Genomic DNA, 20492 nt, shown 5'->3' on the forward strand with positions numbered 1-20492 from the left:
TGGAACTGCAGACAACATCCTGGGAGGCCTGTGTCAACCTAATTTTCTAAACTCAAATAAAACCTGGACTATGCCAACAGGATGTCTTCCAAAACAACTCAGACTTGCAGACACAAAGGAAGTTGTTATTATTATAGAAAATGGATTTTCCTTCCCAGATACTGTGTTTATGTGGGTAAAATCAAGTTTTTCAAGTGAAGCTGAATTTCTGAATGGTAAATTGTGAAACTCTCACCTGGACTGTATTTTCTCTAGACCCAGGGAGATATCTAAAGCATGGTAATAATAGATTGTGTAGAACAAAGGAAGCTTTTTCCAGTATCTTAACATTTTTTTTAATTTTTACAATTGATTCTCCTCCAGGGGAAAAAAAAAAACAACAGTAAAAAAATCAAGCTCCTTTTGATAGTACAGTTACTATAATTTCTTGCTATTTACAGCCTCAGCCAAGGTCAGACTGCTGTTATTATTACAATGCATGCAGAGAAGAACTGACGATTTTCAGGTTCTTTTGCACCATCTTGGTCTTGGGTACCTTGCATAATTGAAATTGTACTCAGTTTTGTCTAAATTTGACCACCATCCAGGTCAAATATTAAAATCTTTTAAGGATCTCACAGCTCAGCTCAGACTGAGTCCTCCGCAGCCTACCTGTGAGAAGATTAGGCAACATCATTTCAACACGTCTGATGTTTTATCTGATGTAAAGGGATCATATGCCATCTCACCCTAAGTAATAAGTTGCACAAAACCCATTTTTCAATTCACAAAAGAAGCCCTCTGCACTTCCAGAAAATGAGCCCAAATATCTTTAAATGTCTTTTAGCTACAGATGTGTGATAGGTTTTTCTCTCCAAAATGAGAGTTTATACATTCAAAATCAGTGAATTAATTTTTAAATTATTTAGTGCACTGGTTCATACCTGGATCAAACTGAACGAGCTTGGAGGGAGTCACCATAAAGTCCTTTCCTAGCACAGCAGATATTTCATTGACCTAAAAATAAATCAAACAGTAAAAGCAATGCTGTAACCTATTTTACTGAATGGCTGCATTCTGCTGGGAGCTGAAGCTACTGTGTACCTCTCTCTGGAGTCCATCGCATGTCAAAAATATATTCCAATCCATATACATGCTTAGGCTGAAAAAAATATAAAGGTCTTAAGAATAAATGTGCATCTGTCATTTTGTACCTGCTCATGGTTTAAATCTCATAATAAATAAAAAATTCCTTATCCTAAAATTTTACCTCGTCCCCTCTCAAACTGCTACTTGACAGCATCAGAGAACCCTTCTGTTCACCATGCCTGGGAACCCAGCCATACCTGGTTGCTGGACAGACACAAGATGGCATCCTGGAAGAGTGGCTGCAGCCTGGCCACATTTGCCCATTTAGCCTTTTGTCAGGTCTTGGAAGAAGCATCTGAATGCAGAGCTGTCTGTTAGCTCCAAAAACTTGGGATAGGCATGAACCCATACATAAGTATGGGGACTCCGGCAACTCCCTGTATTTTTGTAGCAGACCAATAGAGGAGACCAGCTTCTACACTGGGTTCTTGATCCTGCGATCAATTTCACTGGTATTTTTAGCTCAATGACAACCAGAGCAGAGTCAGTAGAGTCATGAAAGACAGGGCAGGATCTCCCCTGATGAAGTCAACAGCAAAATTCCCACTAACTTCAGTAGAAGAAAAAAAACACAAACTATTTTCCAAGTAGGATTATAATCCTGAGAAACTGGGAGAGGAAATTTTGAGTATTTTTCTAGCAAAGGGGGCTAGTAAGATCCTGGAATTTCCATTTTACACAGAAAGATAACTTATGTGGAGACAAGTTGCACAAAACCCATTTTTCAAAATTATAATCTACAGCTTTCAGTTTAATTTTTCAGACATAAGTCAGAGGCTGTTAATTAAGGTATAGGGGGTTCCTTGTGCTGTTTTCCTAGGCTGATGGCGGTGGGTGGAGAAATGGAGGAGGCAGCCTGAGCTGAAGTTCCCATAGCTCCTGGGGTCCTCCAGTCTGAGCAGGGAAACAAGGAGTCCCAAGGTCCCAGGTTGCCCAAAGTCTGGATTTTAGAGTGGCAAATCCTGGAAACCCAGCTGCTGAGCACATTGAGAGAGGAAACTGTCTGATCTGTCACAGAAGGTCATAAAATCAGAAATACTGCTCCAAAACATTCCTGTTTTGATTAATCAGCATTTCTACTTAAAAATCAGTAAGTTTTATTAGAAAATTTTCAGCAATGTGTACCTAGTAAGGGTAAGTCTGGTTTGAGTTGCATGGTCTCTTTGCTGATTATTGAAATACCTTCGAACTCTGAGGAATAAATTAACGGGCTCCACTACTTATTATTACAGTAATTGCAGTCAGGAGCTTGGCTTTTAGCTTTACCTTCACTGCAATAAAGGCAGAATCTGCAGAGTGTCCTGCTCTGGTGATTTTCAGAGACACCACTCCCACGCTCTCACACACTTCGTATTCAGTCTGTTGCATTTCAATTCGAGACCACTGCAGCTCCAGCCTGTGGGAAAGGAGGGAAAGCCCGTGTGAAGCAAAGCCAGTCCCCTGCTGCCCCCACCTCCTGCTGCTTGGAGGTTTAGTGAGGAGCCGCTTCTCTCCTGACTGCTGATTTAGCCAATACACATACTGAGTCTTTGCTTACAAATCAACACATTTGTGTGATTTGGTTGATTAGAAAGAGTGAGCTGCAGTTAATAAATCTTCCAGTCCACCCCAAACAAAGCCTGCAGCAGGTTTCAAAACCAGAGGGGCTCTGCAGCAACTTTGAGAAGGGCAGAGTTTGTCCATCACATGAAGTAGGGCAAGACAAGTTATCACTGTTTCTTTCTGTTTACCTTTAATCCCGTAGTTTTAGTTCATTCTCATTCCCCAGTATTTTCTCTGCAGTATCTTACTTTCTTCCCATCTTCTTTCACCTATCCTCTAACCCTCCTCCTCTAGAGTACAGGGCATGCTCTAAAACTTTACCTCCTCTGGGAAAGTGCTCACCCCACACCCCTTACTTTAAAATACTCTGAGTATCTTGCTCTTCAGCCATAGAAGTGGCTGAGGCAGAAAGTCTCATACACTGAGTTTTAGAATTGTTTATAGGGGATGTGACCAAACCTCAGAGGATAACATGCTGCTCGGGGTAGCTAATAAAGATCTCACCATTTTATATGCTGTGACAAAAATTAATGGGAATCAGAGAGGAATGAAAGAGAGTGAAAAGATGGAAAATGAGCTGTGCTATTTACAAAACAATTTTAACTTTTCTTAAAAAAGCCTCTGACTTTAGACCTTTCAGGACTGACTAGCTCTAACACCAGTGGAAGTTTCCTCCTGTCCCCCTATATCCTCTGATACTCATGGTGGTGTGGGCAACCTGTTTAGAAGCAGATTTGCCTTCTTTTTCCCAAAGAGGATGGATGTACCGGGTACCAGATGTAGGCCAGAAGTATTTATATAAAAGCTGGAATTCGATTTTTATAGTATCAACATACAAATCATACCTGTATTTCAAACCAGTGACTATTAGATGATAAATTGTTTGTTTAAAAAAAACCCACACAAAAATCCCAAAACAAACAACACCTCTCATAATCTTTTAAATCCAAAATTTAAAATACTAATTTTTCTTAAAAAGTCCAATTCCCCTTTCTTCTGATGTCCAATGCAGCCATCAGATAAATTCTGCTTCCCTGAAACCCCTGTTTTCCATTTAAAAGGTGGCTTCTCTTTGCTTTGTTGCTGGAGCTGTGATGTTACACGTTGGTGTTTACACACAAGAACTGACACTTTCCCACAAGGAGCGGCCACATTTTGAGGGTGGCTGTAATATTCGTGCACCTGTGAGCCAGCAGAGCACAGCTGGGATGTACTCCGGCTGGCTGTGTTCGGATGTGTTTGTATGTGGGGACACCTTTTGGCACAGCGCGTAACTGCCGAAACGCTGCCTCTGCTCGGTCCCATGCCCTCTCTAGCATGCAGGGAACTGATCTGCAGAAGAGCTTGGCTCTTGGAGCCAGCCCTCTCTGCTCCTTTTCTCTCACTGTGAGATCTGTTTTGCACATAGCCGGTTCAGCCCAGGAAAAGAGAATAAATTATTTTTCTTAGTTACTTCAGATTCAATGAACTGGTTGAACATTGAGCCCTATTTTCAGAAACAGAGATGTTGCCCCTGCTGTAGAGCTACACCTTCTTTTGGCCTTAATTTTCAAAGAACAGTTCAGATGATACCCCAGTCTGTCATTTTTGTACATTAGGCTTATGTGTCACAAGGAAATTTTCATAATACCCAGTACAAATTTTGGCAGTAGATGAAAAGGATGCTGTTTGCCTCCCACATTCTTTCAGTCGTCCTTTGCAGAACTATGGCTCTCATACCTTTTCCTGCCTGAGAGCATTCCCTCCATCACAATCTCAAGCTTGTGAAAAAAGTGTTGCCCTTGAGAACTGTGCCCCAGTCTGACATGGAGCTAGCTTTATACCTTTGAGGCACTGCAGAGTTTCCACTGGCATCCGTGACTTGAAACTTCAAGTTGTCTGAATTCACTTCCCATGATGGATTGATGACATAAAGTATGATTTTGCTGTTTAAATCCTTTTGGCTAAACCCTTCCTGAATAAATCCACCTAAGAAAGAAGCGAAACATTCAAGTGAATCAAAAGCCTGATAATAAGAACTGCACAGCTCCTGTAGACTCTTTTTAACTCTTATTTTGTTCAACACTTAGAAAATCTGAACTTACAGAAACCGAGTTTTATAGTTAAACAGCAACATCCTAGCTTGATAAAGGCTCCAGCCAAATTCTTCCCATGTGACATGTTTATTAAATGGCTTTTTTTTTTCTTGACACAGAAAAAATATTTTTTCAATGGCAGCTATTAACAATCATCTCAAACTCTTGGATGATTCAGAATTAGCATGAGATTCAGGCTTTAGTGTAAAAGCTTTCTTGCTACATTCAAACCTTGCCCAAAGTTTGCTAAGAAATATTTATTACCTGTATCAAGTAAATACTAACAGGGTAGGTTTTGGAATCTGGTCTAGCATGTCTCAAAATACACAGTTTATGAAAGACATCACCTGTTGTTATGTTTTCCAGGTAGCCATAATAAGGACCTTGTAAAATCTTAAAAAATATTTTGTCATCTTCTGTATTGGGGTCAGATGCCTTCAGGGACCTGGCAGTAATATATATCCCATAATTGCCATTCTTCAGCAGCTCCACATCAGAAAGGCAACGGAGATTAATGATTTTTGGTGCCATTTTGTCCAAATGATCCACCTAAATCAAAGTTAAACAAACATATATTCATTATACTACATATGTTACTTTTGGTAACACCACAGTGGCCTGCTCAGGGTGGCAATAACCACTTTGATTTGCAGTCTGCTCCAGAAGAAGTCTGATCTCTCATGCTACTAGCCATGAGATATTTTCTGTGTAAAATATTTTAGCAAGTACAATTATACACTTGCTTACATTTATATAAAGAGTAAATCTTTCTTCCCTTAAATGTTGTCTCTTTGCACTGTATAAAATTATTTGCCTGAGTAATGCATTGTGGGAAGTAGTTAATTCTTCAGGTTAATTATTCATGGAACACAGAAAGCAAACATTTTAGCTGATAAATATTTCATTTAAATCATAGACTGCAGCAGACACCAGTTCTCATAAAAATTACTACGTTTTCCACCTTCCCCTGCTATATATCTCTCTAAGTAGGCTGGTGGTCACACTTGCCTGAATGGTGAATGTCACTGGCTCGCTCTGCACCCTCCCATTCACGATGAAGCCTTCATTAGTACTATCTGTTGCAACAAATGTAAATCTGTCAATCTGGGAATCCCCACTTCGGTGCTTGTATGCAACATCCCTGTTGTCTACATCTTGCTGGGTGAAATTGTGCTGCAGTAACACAGCCCCTCGATAATAGAGATGACCGTACTGGGGGAGCTGAGCCAAGAGGAAGGTGAGGTTTTCTTTGGCAGTGTCTGGGTCTGAAAGCTGCAGAACATCAGGAGAAAGAAGTGCCATAGTGCCTTCCACTAGTTTTAGCCCTGCATTTTTAGATAGTGTGGGCAAAGCTTGATCAACAGCTTCCAAGGAGATCTTGAATGTCCCATGCTTAGTCCTCAGTCCATTGCTGATGATGAATCTGGCAAAGAGAGGCAAGGTAGTCTTCAGCATGTGTTCTTGATTCACCATATACTGAAATGAAATGATAATATACACCTTTACTACAGGACATCCTTAAGTATATCTTCGCTTGGTTACCTGGCAGTGACAAGTGCCAATGAAATTGCTGGCTTTTTCTACAACTTACAGAAAGAGATGTGTAAAGTGTGTGGTCTGCTTGGACAAAATTTTTTTCTCTGATCATTGTAACAAGCCTTTTGTACACAACAGTCCCTAAACTATCTAAAAAAGTAAGCTGCAAAAAGGTCCATCCTCACCTGACTTTGTGGCTTTGGTTAGGCATTAACTGTATCTATAATTTTTTGTATGTTCAGAGGAACTGCTTTAGGTCTCTTTGCAAATCTTGAATAAGATTTCACTGAAATACTTAGATTCTATGGGAGATACTGAGTTGAACTATAGGGAGCTGCTAGGCTAATTTTGAAAATGCAGATATCATGTGTTTATCAAAGGGTCAAATCTGCAAAATTCTTATTCCATGCTAGTAATTTCTGCTAACACCAGCATAGTTTCTTTCCCAACCAGTAATATTTCTTTGGATAAACTAAATATTTTATTATGCTCTATGGATAATTTTCCTTTCCTAAACAAGAGAAAGATAAAGGTGCCCAAGGCTGGAGACAAAAATATATTGGAAGCCTAGCAGCTGGGTAGGTGCTTTTACCATAAAAGTGGCAGCATGTTCTGCAAAAAAAAATTATTATCATATTTAGTTTAGGATAAAATTAAAGAGAAAACCAATATTTTAGCCTTCAAAATTCTTCTTAGCTTTCTCTGCCAAGATTATGAAGTATTTTTCTCTGAAAGCAACTACATTGCACATTGTCACGCCTGTAACAAAACATTTTAATGTTCTATGAAACTAAAAAATTGCTTTAAAAACGTCTCACAATCCTTCATGTCCCGTTGCTATACAGGAGGTAAGTTTCACCGTTATTTCTACAGAGGTTTCTGTGGTTATGCAGCACAGTACATGCTGTCCATCTAAAACTCCTCATTGCCTTCACCAATGCAGGATGATTAGGGCTTGATCAACTTGTAAGCTGGCAGTATGCCATGAAACAGATGGGAATGAGCACAGGCAGACCAGGGAGTATACAGCAGTTAGAAATATGTTTACTGAGGATGGTATTCCCAGCTGGGAATCTAGAGACATCTGTCTGCAGTGACCTAATGCTATTGTGCCAGTGGTAAAAGTGTTATGCTATTAGTAATCCAGCTGAAATCAAATATATAATTAGAATAATGATGATAAATACTGTGCTAAGGGAAAAAAAAAAAAAAAAGGCAAAACACATTCAGTTAAGACCTTATTCATCTCTCAAAAAGTCTGCAAGATTCCAGTGTGGATTTCCTCTGGTTCTTTTGATGGCTGTAAAATAATATGGATGATATCTCAAATAATATTTTCTTGAAAAACTTAGATAATTCTGTTTAATAAACTGAAGATTTGTGCAGTCTTCTACAGAATATCCGATACGAGCAAACCTCCTGTTTATATACATCAGACTGAAATTTACTATGCAAATGTCATATGCCAACTTGATTTCACAGGTGATGAAGCTGCCTGTGTCCAGGACATCATTTTTTTCAGCACTTTGGGAGATTTTGGTTGTTTATTTCTGGTTTATGGCTGCTTTATCTTTCCCTTAGGAATGAAGAGCAGCCAACATTCTCCTCACTCTGATGAAATTCAGGGGACAACTCTCAGGCACAGTTAGGAGGACATGTTGCATGGTTTGATTTCACCATTACCAACATTTCATGCTTTCTGCAGTTTGATGGCAACAGAGTTGGCTATAGGACCTACCATCTGTCATGGCATTTAAAAGATAAAAATGGAATCATAAATAGTGCCAGCTCATTACAAAATCCAGCCAGCATGTCAAAATGGAGGACATTAGCATGTTCTTTTAGTATCCTGCTGCCAGCATCTGATGTCAGGTTGCTAATCACTTGAAGTCATCTGTCCAAATAAGCACTGCCAAATCTTTCTTCCAGGCCAGCAGCACCAAACAATATAGGCAAATTTATGTCTGAAGGAAGTACTCCAGTGGAAAGTAGAAATCTGATCAGTTAATCTCCCGTCCTTTAATTACCCATATAATTAATGTAACCTTTCCTTGTTTGAATAACAGTCATATTCTGCCACAATATTTATATGTCTACACAAAACTAAATTCTTCTCTGAATGGTAACATCAAGGAACAACAATTATTGTGATTAAAATAGATCCTTAATATCAATATTTATTAAAGTACCACCACCTAACTTTTATCAGGCTGACTTTCTAGTTTGCTTCTAAGCTATTGGCTTAAACAGAAGGCATTTTGTTTAGCCAGATGCAGTTTCCCTATAATTGTTTGGTGTAGAAGTCATATTGATCAAAACTATTCCTACACTGCCCAAGCTAGAGTTGTCATGACTGCAAACTTACGTGTATAAGCAAATTCTAGTTTTGAGCATAGTATTTCACAACTGAGAAGAATAAAGAGAATATTTTTTTCACTTTTTCTGTTACGACTAGAAGTGCATCAGACAAATCTCATAACGAGAATTTCCACCACATTGAATTTAATGGAAAGGATAATTTAAAATGTTTTGGTTGTGGGAAGTCCCAGGATTACTTTTGGCTTAACTCTAGATAATGTCACCTGGGCTGCCCTGGTATCATAGGGAGGTTTATTTTATGTTTCCACAACCCACTTTCTTGTCTTCCCTGTAAAAATGCTCGTAAACTAGATGACATAACATGTTCTTGAATCTTCATCATGCATTATGGAAAATGCTGTTCAGATCATTAATATATTCATAAAAGGGTGTAAAAAGGGGTCTTCTCTGAATTGCAGCTCGTAGGAGCTAAATCCTTTATCTTAGTCACAGATGAAAAACCAGTAAGCTTTTATTTTTGTGTGGAAAATTTGAATTTTACAAAAAGTCCATTGCCTTCAAAAAGCTGTCTTCAGAAGAAATTTCTATTGCTAGCAAGAAGTTATTCTTCCTTTAAAATATTTTCTTTATTTCTAAGGTTTTTCCTGAATTTACAAAATTGTTCCTGACATTATGAGCAACAATACATTTACACTGTCTTTACTTGATGATAACTCATTACATGATTACATTCTGTAAACAAGAGAGGTTCATTTAAGAACAAAATAAATGAATATTCGCTTTAGGAGTGAGCCCAGTCTAAACCAGTTTAAGGGCAAGGTTCAGAACCAGGTTAAAGTCTACTTACATATAACTAGGCCTAGGTAACTAGATTTACCCAAAAAATCCCATGGTCTACATGACTTTTTGAGTTATTGTGGTGTCAGAATAGGTAAGTGGACTGGCTTTCGGTATGTGTAGGAACTACTTATGGATTTAAAAAGACTGGAACCATAAGAATACAATAAATTAGAATAAAAAAGAAAGCAGTTACATAATATCTTAATGAAACAATTTTACCACACCTAGCTGTAGCAAAAAAACAAGGGAAAATTCCACAACATATGTTCTTAGACTTTCTTAGCAGCTGTGTGATTGGGTGCTGTAATTATGTTGAAGCTAGTATTTTTGAGTGAGCATGGCTCTGACTAGAGTTGCAGCAACAGGATTACCAAAGCAGTCACACTGTATGTATGATAGTAGAAATATCTTTGCTATATAAATATTGATAATTCCTACAGATATTCCACCTCATTTTAATAATTTGGTTTGAGTTTTGTTTTGTGTTTTGGGGTTGTTTTAGTACCAAAGAAATCCAAGGAAAAAGGGTTTGATGGGTGGGATATTATGCCTTACCTGAATGTATCTTCAGGAGCTGCCTTAGTGTTGTGAACATAGCAGACTATCTGTCTTGCTACATCCATTTGACTGAAGCTTGTAATGGGAATGTCAGGATAGCTGATATACTCTATTTGTCCATACTGAGGTGGGGAGGTTATCACATAAAGGAGCTCCTCTGGCTTGTCAGTACCATCCAGTGCAAGGAGGACATCAGTTGTGATATAGCCCCGACCCCCTTTTGGCACTCTAAGAGGTTTTGTGGAAACAGCAATGTCTCCTGCAGGACAAAAGAAAAACACTAATATAGCCATATTTAATTGTAAGTTTTTCACATGCATTTTTGAGCTACATGCAAGCCATCACCAGTAGAAAAATCATAGGACACTAGGATTATGGGGAAGTTCAGGCTGGAAGGGACTTTAGTATTTCTCTAGTCCAACCTTCTACTTGAAGCACTGTCAACCACAAGATTAACAGCAACCAGGTCGCTTAGGGCTTTATTCCATCATGACCTGAAAACTGCCAGGGATGGAGACAGCACAATCTCTCTGTATCCTTGTTCCAAACTTAGCAGTGTCGAGTTAACTTGGTCTAATTTGCATTTCCAATAAGGATGCAATAAATTAAGAGGGACCAGAACACTAGAGCATAAACCTGGCAGACAGAGCTGTTCTTTAACATTATTTTGTCTACTTTTATTATATTCTTGCTTTATTTCTGTGCTTTGATTTACTCCCACATAAATCTAATTTCAGATGAATATTTTCAGCTTTATTTGAAATGTTTTTGGGGTCCTGGGAGGCAAGGTGCAACACATTGCCTATGGCAGAGCATTTTCAAATCCCAGGACCACTTCTTCACCAGCAGTAACACCAGCTGTGAAATCCAAGCAGATGGACTTTTGGGGTCTGCAGGGAGACTTGCCAAGGGCCTGCCTAGTGTTCAGGGAACATGCAGTGTTCGTGCACTGACATAATATTTGTTTCAGAAACAGGCACTGTAAAATATAAGATCTGGCAGATGTTTACCCTTTTCCATGTCTTTTATATTTATGTAGAAGTTCAGAGCTGGGGATCTGTTGTACCCATCCCACAGATAAAATGTGAAGCTGTCTTGCTTCTTGGACCCTATAGCTCCTGTATGGATGTATCTCACAAGATTCAGATCCAGTTCTTCCTGACTGCACTTCATTCCAGTTTGGAGACTCACCCAAACTTTGCCTACCTAGAAAAAATAAACATCCTTCATTAAACAGATAGTGCTCCATGCATCCTCTCCAGTTAACTGTTTTTGTTTGCAGTTATGAAAACCGTTGGTAGAAGCTACCTAGCTCCCTTTCTAAGCTATAGACTCTTTCCTCATAATACGTTTTGAAAAGAAGTAAATAGCTAGAGTCATTCCCAAGCAGTTAGAAGGCTGGAGAAGTTACAGTGATCATGAAGAAAATGGAGTAAATGGAATTTAGCCACTTTTACTCAGGATCTACACTTCTACAGACTTCTCAATGAGACACCAACCAGGTGAAAATGAAACAGTTCCTGACCCAACTTGTTTTCTATGTCTTAATTTCACAAAGCTGATCATGGTTCCATACAAAACTATACCTAGTGACATACCAGAAAAGAACCTATGGAGAAGTTCAGGGAAGAACAGAAATGTAGGGCTCCAGAAGTCCTCTGATGGAAAAACGTGAATTGCCCAAAAAATGTGCCTGCTTTTCATAAGATAACATAGTACCTTGTATTGGACTGATCTGTGTATTTGACATTGAGGCTGCAGTAACAGTGTCAGTGCTTTTGGAGCAAAGTTTATCAAGGACAGAGAGCTCAAATACATGTGGGTGCCCTATATGTTCAAACTATAGGACTCCAGCCAGTAGGGGTCCCCAATGTGTGGGACCCCTTTAATTCACAATTCTCATGTGATCTGCAGATGCCCACAGGGCTGCAGCATCAAAATACTTTCCAGGCTCACAGGTTTTAGAAACCATTTTATTAATTTTTTTTCTGTTATGTATGAATGTAATTAAAAATAGACTTTTTTTTCCTATCTTTGTTTTAGTGGCTTATCTTTGCTCAATAGGTCACCATTTTTCTTTCCATTTATAATTTTATTTTATAGCTTTCCTCTTGCTATATCCTTTTCTTTTTTTTTTTCTTTCCTTTCCCTCATACTTTTCTTCCAACTCATTATTTATTGCTCACTCTTTCATACACATCTCCCTCCATTATTTCTGAACCCTGAAGTAACTGAAGTAATGGCTTACTTGTCACTTTTTTTTTTTTTTTAATCAAAGACTTCCTCCCCACTCCCTCCTAGCTTGGATGCTTGGTTTTCCTCTTCCGTGGGCTGATTCTCTCAGCATCTCTCTTCATTGTCACTTCAGATGATCTCCCATGCTTTCCTCCCTTCCCTCCTCCTGTGGAGGATCTGACCTTTAGTGTCAAAGCCTCTGGGACGGCATCATTGTTTGGTTCAAACACTCTTTCCACAATTAAACTGGTCACAGCCTTCTCTTCAAAATATGACAGACATTTGGGAGAAAAGGAAGATGAACTTCATTCTAACCTAAAAAGAGACAGTTCTTTGCATGCCTGCTTTTACTGCAGTACAAAGACTAACCTTGTGCTGAAGCTGACCATTTTCTGGAATTCTTTCAAATAAGTAGTAAATTCTCTCCCTGGGGGTATCTTTATCTTCTGCTGACAGAACAGCACTAGAAATTATTCGAGCTTCACCCATGTTCACCTCTATATCATCCTTCCTGCAAAAATTAAAAGTCATGTATTGATGCAATGAAAGAAAAGTAACCTTTCCAACATGTGATTTCTCTGCCAGGAGTATGGATTACCCAGATGCTGACAGAAATGATAACTGCAGAAAGAATGAAAGGAGGGTGTCTATTTCAGCTCAAAACAGAAAAAAAAAAAAAAAGGCAAACAACGAAGCAGATCCTTAAAACAACCTGCGGTTTACAATATCCATCTTCTTCCCCTGGGCCCTATTCCAGTTACCTTTATACGATTTATAAGAGGACAATGTGAACAAATAGGCTGTATTATATGTTACTGCTACTATAGACCATAGCAATATGGGGTCTAAGGAGCTAAGGTAAAGACTGTCTTTCAAATTACTAGTTTGTCACTGCTCACCTTAGTCTTTAAGAGACACTGCAAAGACCTAACTGGATTGTTCTCTGTGCTCCCCATTGCAGAATATTCCTGGGTTCTGGATTCAGAAAAGTAGGTTAAGACCACTCATTTTTTGGCAAAAATGGCCATCACTAGTCACAAATGAAATTTGAGGCAGCTCTGTGGAAAAAAATCCCACATTGTTTGAAATTAATTCTTCTCAGATTGTGTCTCTTCTGTTTCCTTTCTTAACCAGTAACCATCCTCCAGTTTGCCTCTGCACACCCTGTTTTATAATTTTGCTGTTATCTGTCTTACTTTTTCACGGTGTAGTACCCAAACAGTACTATTAAACCCCACAAAAGTTTCAAGGGATTTGGAGGGGATTCAGCATGTACAGTCACATCAGGGATGGGATCTGCTCAAGCTAATCTGCCCATAGGCCATGAAGCAGGTTGGGAAAGGACAGACTGTTTAAGGACTTGGGCAGCTAACCTCTGGCTGGATGCAACCAAGTATGTGCAAGCCATGGTATTTCAAAAGCCAAACAAATATATTTTTGCAAAAATTGCCGAAGACACTTTCTTCACCTAACAGCCCTTTCTTTTGCCAAGCTGCAAGTGCCTGTTACAAATCAGAGTGACAACTGAGATTTCCAAACAAGAAGTTGTCACAATTACTTAGTGATTCTGGAGAATACATTCTTTATTCTCAGAAAAAGTGGAGATTTTTTTCCTGAAGTTTCATTTTCAAACTGATATGGATACAAGGCAAAGAAAGGCCATGTTCGGCAAAATGAGAAGCAAAGCAAATGGAGTCATGTAACGAAGTATATCAAGTCATATTGATGACACATCAAGCAACGTTGATGATTTGCTCGTGCCAGCAATAATCATGATGGGACTGTGCAAAGAGAAAGAACAGGGGTCTGAACCAAAGACTATTTGATCTAGGAAGAGAAGATTAAAAAAAACACATAAACCACAAAAAACCCCCACAAAACCACAAAAACCCACACATACAACCAAAAAAACAAGTGAAGAAAAATGTGTTAACTACACTCCGAGTGCTGTGCAATACAAACTCATTTTTCTGTGTAGCAGTTAGTTGATTAAGTCTAGCACGCACATGTCTCATCCTGAGAAGAAGCTCTCAAAGAGAATGGCCTTACATTCCTCTAGGGCACTCCTTGTTACAGGACACAATCCAAGAGGTGACAGATTGAGTTTTTGGCAATCACTATGAATAAGAGCCGCTGTTTGCCAGCCAAAAACATCCCATTCTAGATTCCTCAGTCTGTTGACCATACCTAATGGAGATGAGAACTGGGGTGGAAAGGTGCCCCCAGATCAAAAGATGAGAAAAATCTTGCACGTATTGTCAGACGTTCACCTGTACAACACTGGAGTGGCAAAAGGGAGCTTCTACCCCACAGTGAAAATGTGGTAACTGAGCGTCACCACTTCAATGACAAACTGAACATGTTGCACTTAAAGCATTACTGCTTAACTCCTGGCATCATACTGCATCTCAGCAGAAGAGCAATAGGCAAGAAGCAGTAACTTCTTGTCATGAAATAGCTATTTTGTAAGTAGATGGCTCACTATGTGCTACTGCTCACGACAGGAATGGCAAACAGTAAGATCTGACATTGCCAGACATGGCAGCAACAGTTTATGGATGTAGTAGGGCAAAGCTAAAAAAAACATGACTTCTTGCACTCCACCACCTCCCTTCAGAAAGAGTGGAAAATTACATAGCAATCTTCACCATGGGGGGAACAAATAGGCAATTGTCAGTAATTATCTGCATACATTATATAAATACATAAACTACACCCTGTTACTCTAACCAGATATTTACTTTCTCTCTTGTTAGCATTATGTGGTCCTTGTTAATCTTTCAACTATAAAACTAGTATTTGTTAATGCAGAATCTCTACATGGTACACAAAATATTAAAAATTCTTCTCAATGGGAAATGAAGGTCTGATCTGAAGGCAGGCCAAATATCCTGAGGGATCTGAAATTCCCACTTTAGTGGCAGCCTGCTTAACAGGCTGTGTATCATTTCTAAAATGCAAACTTTAGAGTTTTGGAGCTATACCCCCAAAGCCTTCAGGCTTTCGGCTCCCCATCTGCCTGCCTGGGGCTGGAATGCAGCCAGGAGGACAGAGGCCCTGATGTTCTGTAGCAGGTCATCAGCTAAAAAATGGGGATTCCAAGGGATGAGCTCCCTTGCTAAAATGCCCAGGAGGTTTGGCTCTCTCGCAGCCAGCTGCCTGTCTGCAAATGGTCTGCCAGGCAATTCCTGACCAGGTCTAATTAATTTATGATTTTTAGTTTTGTACAGTCAGGGAAGCTGAATTATGGCTGCACATTACAGTTTTTTAATAGAAGAGAATCATTAAGCTAAAAGACTTTCTCTGTGAGGCAACGAAGGATCAACCTGTGGATTCTCTCATGCCAAAATCTAGTGCTGCTTTCAGAGACAAGTTTTAGACAGGCTAAAATTGTTTTTGTTAAACAGGCTGACAGAGTCTTACACAGAGGCATCTGTATTGACATTAGTCTGTGACTAGTTACGGCACTGTCTCCCCATCAGTCACAGATTTGCTGTTCTGATCACTTCTGGGTCATTTTATCTAAACTCATCCCTCTGTCAGAGACAGGAACGTGTGGCTTACTTGCTCAGCACTGGTTTCTCATCATTAACTGGAATGACCTTTACTGAAATTGTTCTGAGGACTTTATGCTTCCCATCTGATAGCTGGATTTTAAAGCTGTCACTGAGGTTTTCCGTATTGTCATGCATGTACATCAGCTTCATTCCTATGCAGAGAGTGAAGGGAGGGAGAAAAATGAGAGAGGGAGAGAGACAGGAAAAGAACAAATAAATCTGACTCCTGCAGAAATCTCTCACATCATTTAACCCAGCTTCCATCACCCTTCTTCCATCTCCCCTTCCCATATGCCCAAGTCACAGCAAGCTTGTTTCAGCTATCAGAAGATGACCTTGGCGAGTCATCACTGTTGATTAACAATTTTGACTCGAAGACACCAGCCTGACCATAATAAGGAATTACTCTCTTCACAGAAGGGGCCCTGTTAGTCTGAAAAAAAAGAACATTTCCTCTTCTCTTCTTGTTCTAGTTCATTTTAACAGGGACCATAGAAAGGGTGAGGCTATCAGACAACACTTTTCTGCGTCTAAATAATCCTCAGGAAGCTTTAAACAAGACATGGGGAGAACAGCTGGCCTTGTGATTACGACCCTGGACAATTAGAAGAACGGGACTGGAAGTGGCTTTATCACCATTTTGGACAGGAAAAGACAAAAAATATACCGCTGGAAGAGATTCAAAAACAGGATTTGGAAAGGCTGAGGAATTTGAGGTGGGGGCATGGTATTTCTCAAGGTTCATATTAGACAGAAAAAGAGGAGAAAAATCTTTCCTCAGGTTTTGAGGGCTGAACTGCAACCTGAGTGACAGAATTGAATTGATATCCGCTTTATATGAATAGATGCCACGTTTTACTAAATGGCCACTTTCTGGAAGAATCTGTCATATTCTTGGCAGTGTTAAATACACTTTTTGATTACATGTACTTGAAAGAGCTTTGCTGCTTCAAAACATGTTAACTGATGATGCTGAACTATAGGGCTTCAGTTCATACCTTCCTGTTAGGCACATGAAGGTATAATGATGTTATACATTGTGGCCTTCTAATATATAAAGGAGGCTTATAGGAAAGGTGTGAAGAGACTTTTTACCAATGCTGGTAGTGACATGACAAGCAGCAAGAGTTTTAGATTTACATCTTCATGTTTAGATTGGACATAGGAAATAATGTTTTACAATAGGGTGGTGAGACATTGGGACATGTTACCCAGAGAAGCTGTGAATGCCCCCTCCTCAGCCAATCTGGATGGGGCTTTGAGCAACCTGGTCTAGTGGAAGGTGTCCATGTCCATGCAGGGGTTTTGAGTAGATGGTCCTTAAATGTTCCTTCCAACACAAACTGTTCTATGATTCTGTGATCATTTAGAGCAATATTTAACCTCATGATCAGTTAATGTATTTTTAAAACAGTCTCTCTGTCTCTATTCTAGATTTTGAAATCTGTTTGCTGATATGTTACACTATTCTCTTTATTATTTCAGGGCAGGTGGTCTCCCTTGTCATATTACTACCCTTATTCACATGTAGGCCTCTCAGGACAACTTTACTGACACTTATTAAATTCAATACATAATATTGGCATTAAATAGCCTGCCTTCTATTCCTAAACATTGTCTTGGAAATACACATAAGGCAAGTGAATAAATAAGTTGCAAATGTTTCTTACTGTGCCACCTTCTCTCATTGAAGGAATGAAAGACCAATGTCAGAAGAATGCTACACCTACCATTCTTCAGTAGATCCATGGAAAAGTCATCAACAAGCAACGCATGGCTGTTGTGGTCATGGTTAATTAACTTCTTATAGTGAAGAACATCATTGCCATGAACACCATTAATAAGGAACCCATGATGGGGCCTCTGCATGACCCTAAATACTAAATGGTCTTTGGGCACATCCAGATCAACCGCGTTGATAACAGAGAGATCCACTTCTTTCATCTCCCCCTCTTGAACCTGAACACACACAAAAAAAGTAGGGTATTTTTGTGTAATAGTGTATTTCTTTCTTTCCTCCACCCCTTTCCCAGCAGCTGTTCAGCCAGGTAATGATTTCAACCACTTTAAGAGGCATAGAGTAGGAAACAGTTATAATGATGAGAAGGTGAGATAAGGAGTTCATTCCTACCTCAGTTAACAGAAAAGTCGTTAGATGAGTAAATTTCATATTAAGTGCTAGGGAATGCAGACAGCAGAAAGCCTATAAATACATAAATGTTTATAAAAATATGGATGCATATAAATTTATACACATACGTTCACTTTTACTTTACAGCAAGATAAGCTTACACTGTCCTAGCATGGCGGTCACAGAAATATTATTTATATTAAAAGCAGTATTCAGAAAGGGGAGAAGCTATGCTAGGAACACAAAAATATCTATGAAAAAATTTGGAAAGGCTCTTGAGAAACCAGAAGAAGTGTACAGACCCTTCTGCTTTCTAGAAGACTAATTTTTTAAATAATTGGAGCCTTTTTTTTTTTTTTTTAACTTAACTGCAAGTTACCAAACAGAGCTGTGCACGGTCCCAGTCTCACTGAAGCTCTCTTTTACAGGTTTACATGGGATTTAATTGGGCTGTTCCCTGAAACTAGGCTGAACTACAAAGGAAAAGATGCAACGGAACACGTCAGAACGCTGTTCTTACTGACATTGATGAGTGTTTTCTGGTTTAAAATAATTCTATTAATTCTTCCTTACTGTAAAATTTGTTGCTGTGAATTCTGGGACTTCATCATTGGTTGGGTTGATTATCACAAAAAATGAAGTCTCTGTTGAACGATGCATCCCATCAGTGACATAAAGTACAAAGTGGTCTGCTGTTGGTTCCATTTGCATGTGCCTGGCTTGTACATAGTTTATTTTCAGGGATTTCAGGTGTTTCAGCTGAAAGGAAGCTAGAGATTTTAAAGAGATTATTAGTTAGCACATCTTCTCCTGCCTTCTGATCTTACGTATCATAAAAAAACCTGGAACTGTCTTTCTTCAAAGAGCAAAGAACTCAGATTTTTCAAGTTCTCAATCTTTTGTGGCTGAAAGGCTTACACTGCACATACTGCAAGACACATGACCTTCCCCTGAAACAAAAATGCATTCCTCTGCTTCTTGTGGGACTGTACAACTTCATATTGTTACGTTCAGTCAGCAGAACTGAGACCAAATAAAAGAAACAAACAAAGAAAAACAAACAGGTAGGAAAAGATCTGAGGTCTAAGCAATTACATTGATTGGAAAGTAGTCAGGGTACCCAGGCTTGTCAAATTCTCAGCTACAGCATTTAATTGACAGAAGTACAGGTGAAGAGAAGTGCAAGAGCCTTGCCTGGGAGACTGAAAGGGGAGGCAAAGAGAGCAGATTAATGTCTCATGTCACCGCTTCTAATATCTTTCAGCTGGAATGCGTAAAACAAGGATTGTTTTTTTACTTCAAGTGCCAATTTTTCACGTTTGCAGAGCTGTGGTCTCCCTGTGTACTCCTCCCACACAGTCCCACTGCTCTTCATTTGCCAGCACCTGCCTTCCTTAATAAGCCCATGTTAATGCACACACCTGCAGCTGCTTCACTGAGTCCGCCACACAGGCCCTTGCTCTGCATTTCATCTGCTTAATTATCGTACATTGTGTAGACTTACCTATACTTACACCAATGTTGCTCTTCTCAAACCCTGGAGAAGGCAGTATATTTTCAATGTAACCAAACTGGGGAGGAGAAACCAAGACAAACGCTAAGTCATCTGCAGTGGTGTCAGGGTCAGTGGCAAACAAATGGTTGGTGGTAAGGGCTGCTGAGGAGCCCTCCTCCACTACAAACCTTTCACCTGCACACAAACAATATGATAAGCATTATTATTTTTTTAGTTCATTTGACTGTTGTGTTTGTCAACAAGAATGGAAAAAATAACTAAGGAGAAAAAGAAAAAAATAGCTGAGTGGTTGAGGGTGTTTAGGTTAAGGCTTTTTTCTCTACTTATACTATCAACTCTACTTTTACCATAAGGTAAGTAGAGAGGAAGGGGATCATGAAATTATTTTACTGGTGATAGTTTATGTGCTGCACAAAATCAGTTGTTACCTCTGTTTGTCAGAGCATTAATTACATGAGAGCTGTTGCGAATTGCTCATAATGAACAATTTTTCATGCATCACTGCTTAATTTCCCTGCTGGGACACTGCTTCATTTCCAGAACATTACTTGGGTGAGAGCCTGCAAATTACAAAACTACTCATACATACGCTTAAATATTCTCTGAGATACATAACATATACATGGTGCTTACAAACAAATGACATTGAGAAAGACAAGTATGCAGAGAGCATACCTTTAATATGTCCTCATCCAAAGCCTGGGAAGTCAATGGAGATTTCACACAATGGGCTGTTATTGGACTAAATGTGCATTACTAACACTATTTCCATTTTTACTGAGTATTTTTAATCCTGAAGAGTACTAATGAAAATGTGGCTACACATCTATTAATATGATCTGTTACATATATAGTCTGCATTTGTCTTCATTCACTAACAGAATTGAATACAGGTAATAAAATATTATCTCCCTTCAACTAAGGGCCAGAGTCTACATTTCTCTTGTATACTTTACATGCAAAGGTAGACGGATATCTGTGGTTTTGCACTCTATAAACCTGAAAATTGTATGGACATCAGTTCAAGGACAAGTTAACAACCACTTTTACCGAGA

At 39.1% G+C, this 20492-nt stretch overlaps 1 protein-coding gene across 2 annotated transcripts in view; it reads right to left on the reverse strand.

Moving 5' to 3' along the window:
- FREM1 (FRAS1 related extracellular matrix 1) overlaps window positions 1–20492 on the reverse strand; it is a 62036-nt gene that overhangs the window by 17005 nt on the left and 24539 nt on the right. For both annotated transcript variants that reach the window (XM_051643266.1, XM_051643265.1), the window contains exons 17-28: window positions 19426–19611; window positions 18495–18691; window positions 17521–17749; window positions 15798–15942; window positions 12603–12744; window positions 11009–11204; window positions 9996–10257; window positions 5754–6168; window positions 5093–5294; window positions 4494–4638; window positions 2395–2524; window positions 924–996 (exon numbers count right to left, since the gene is read on the reverse strand). In XM_051643266.1, the coding sequence (XP_051499226.1) occupies window positions 924–996; window positions 2395–2524; window positions 4494–4638; window positions 5093–5294; window positions 5754–6168; window positions 9996–10257; window positions 11009–11204; window positions 12603–12744; window positions 15798–15942; window positions 17521–17749; window positions 18495–18691; window positions 19426–19611 (2322 nt within the window). The remainder of the gene's footprint in view (window positions 1–923; window positions 997–2394; window positions 2525–4493; window positions 4639–5092; window positions 5295–5753; window positions 6169–9995; window positions 10258–11008; window positions 11205–12602; window positions 12745–15797; window positions 15943–17520; window positions 17750–18494; window positions 18692–19425; window positions 19612–20492) is intronic.

This window comes from Apus apus, chromosome Z, assembly GCF_020740795.1.
Source record: "Apus apus isolate bApuApu2 chromosome Z, bApuApu2.pri.cur, whole genome shotgun sequence".
Lineage (NCBI taxonomy): Eukaryota > Metazoa > Chordata > Aves > Apodiformes > Apodidae > Apus > Apus apus.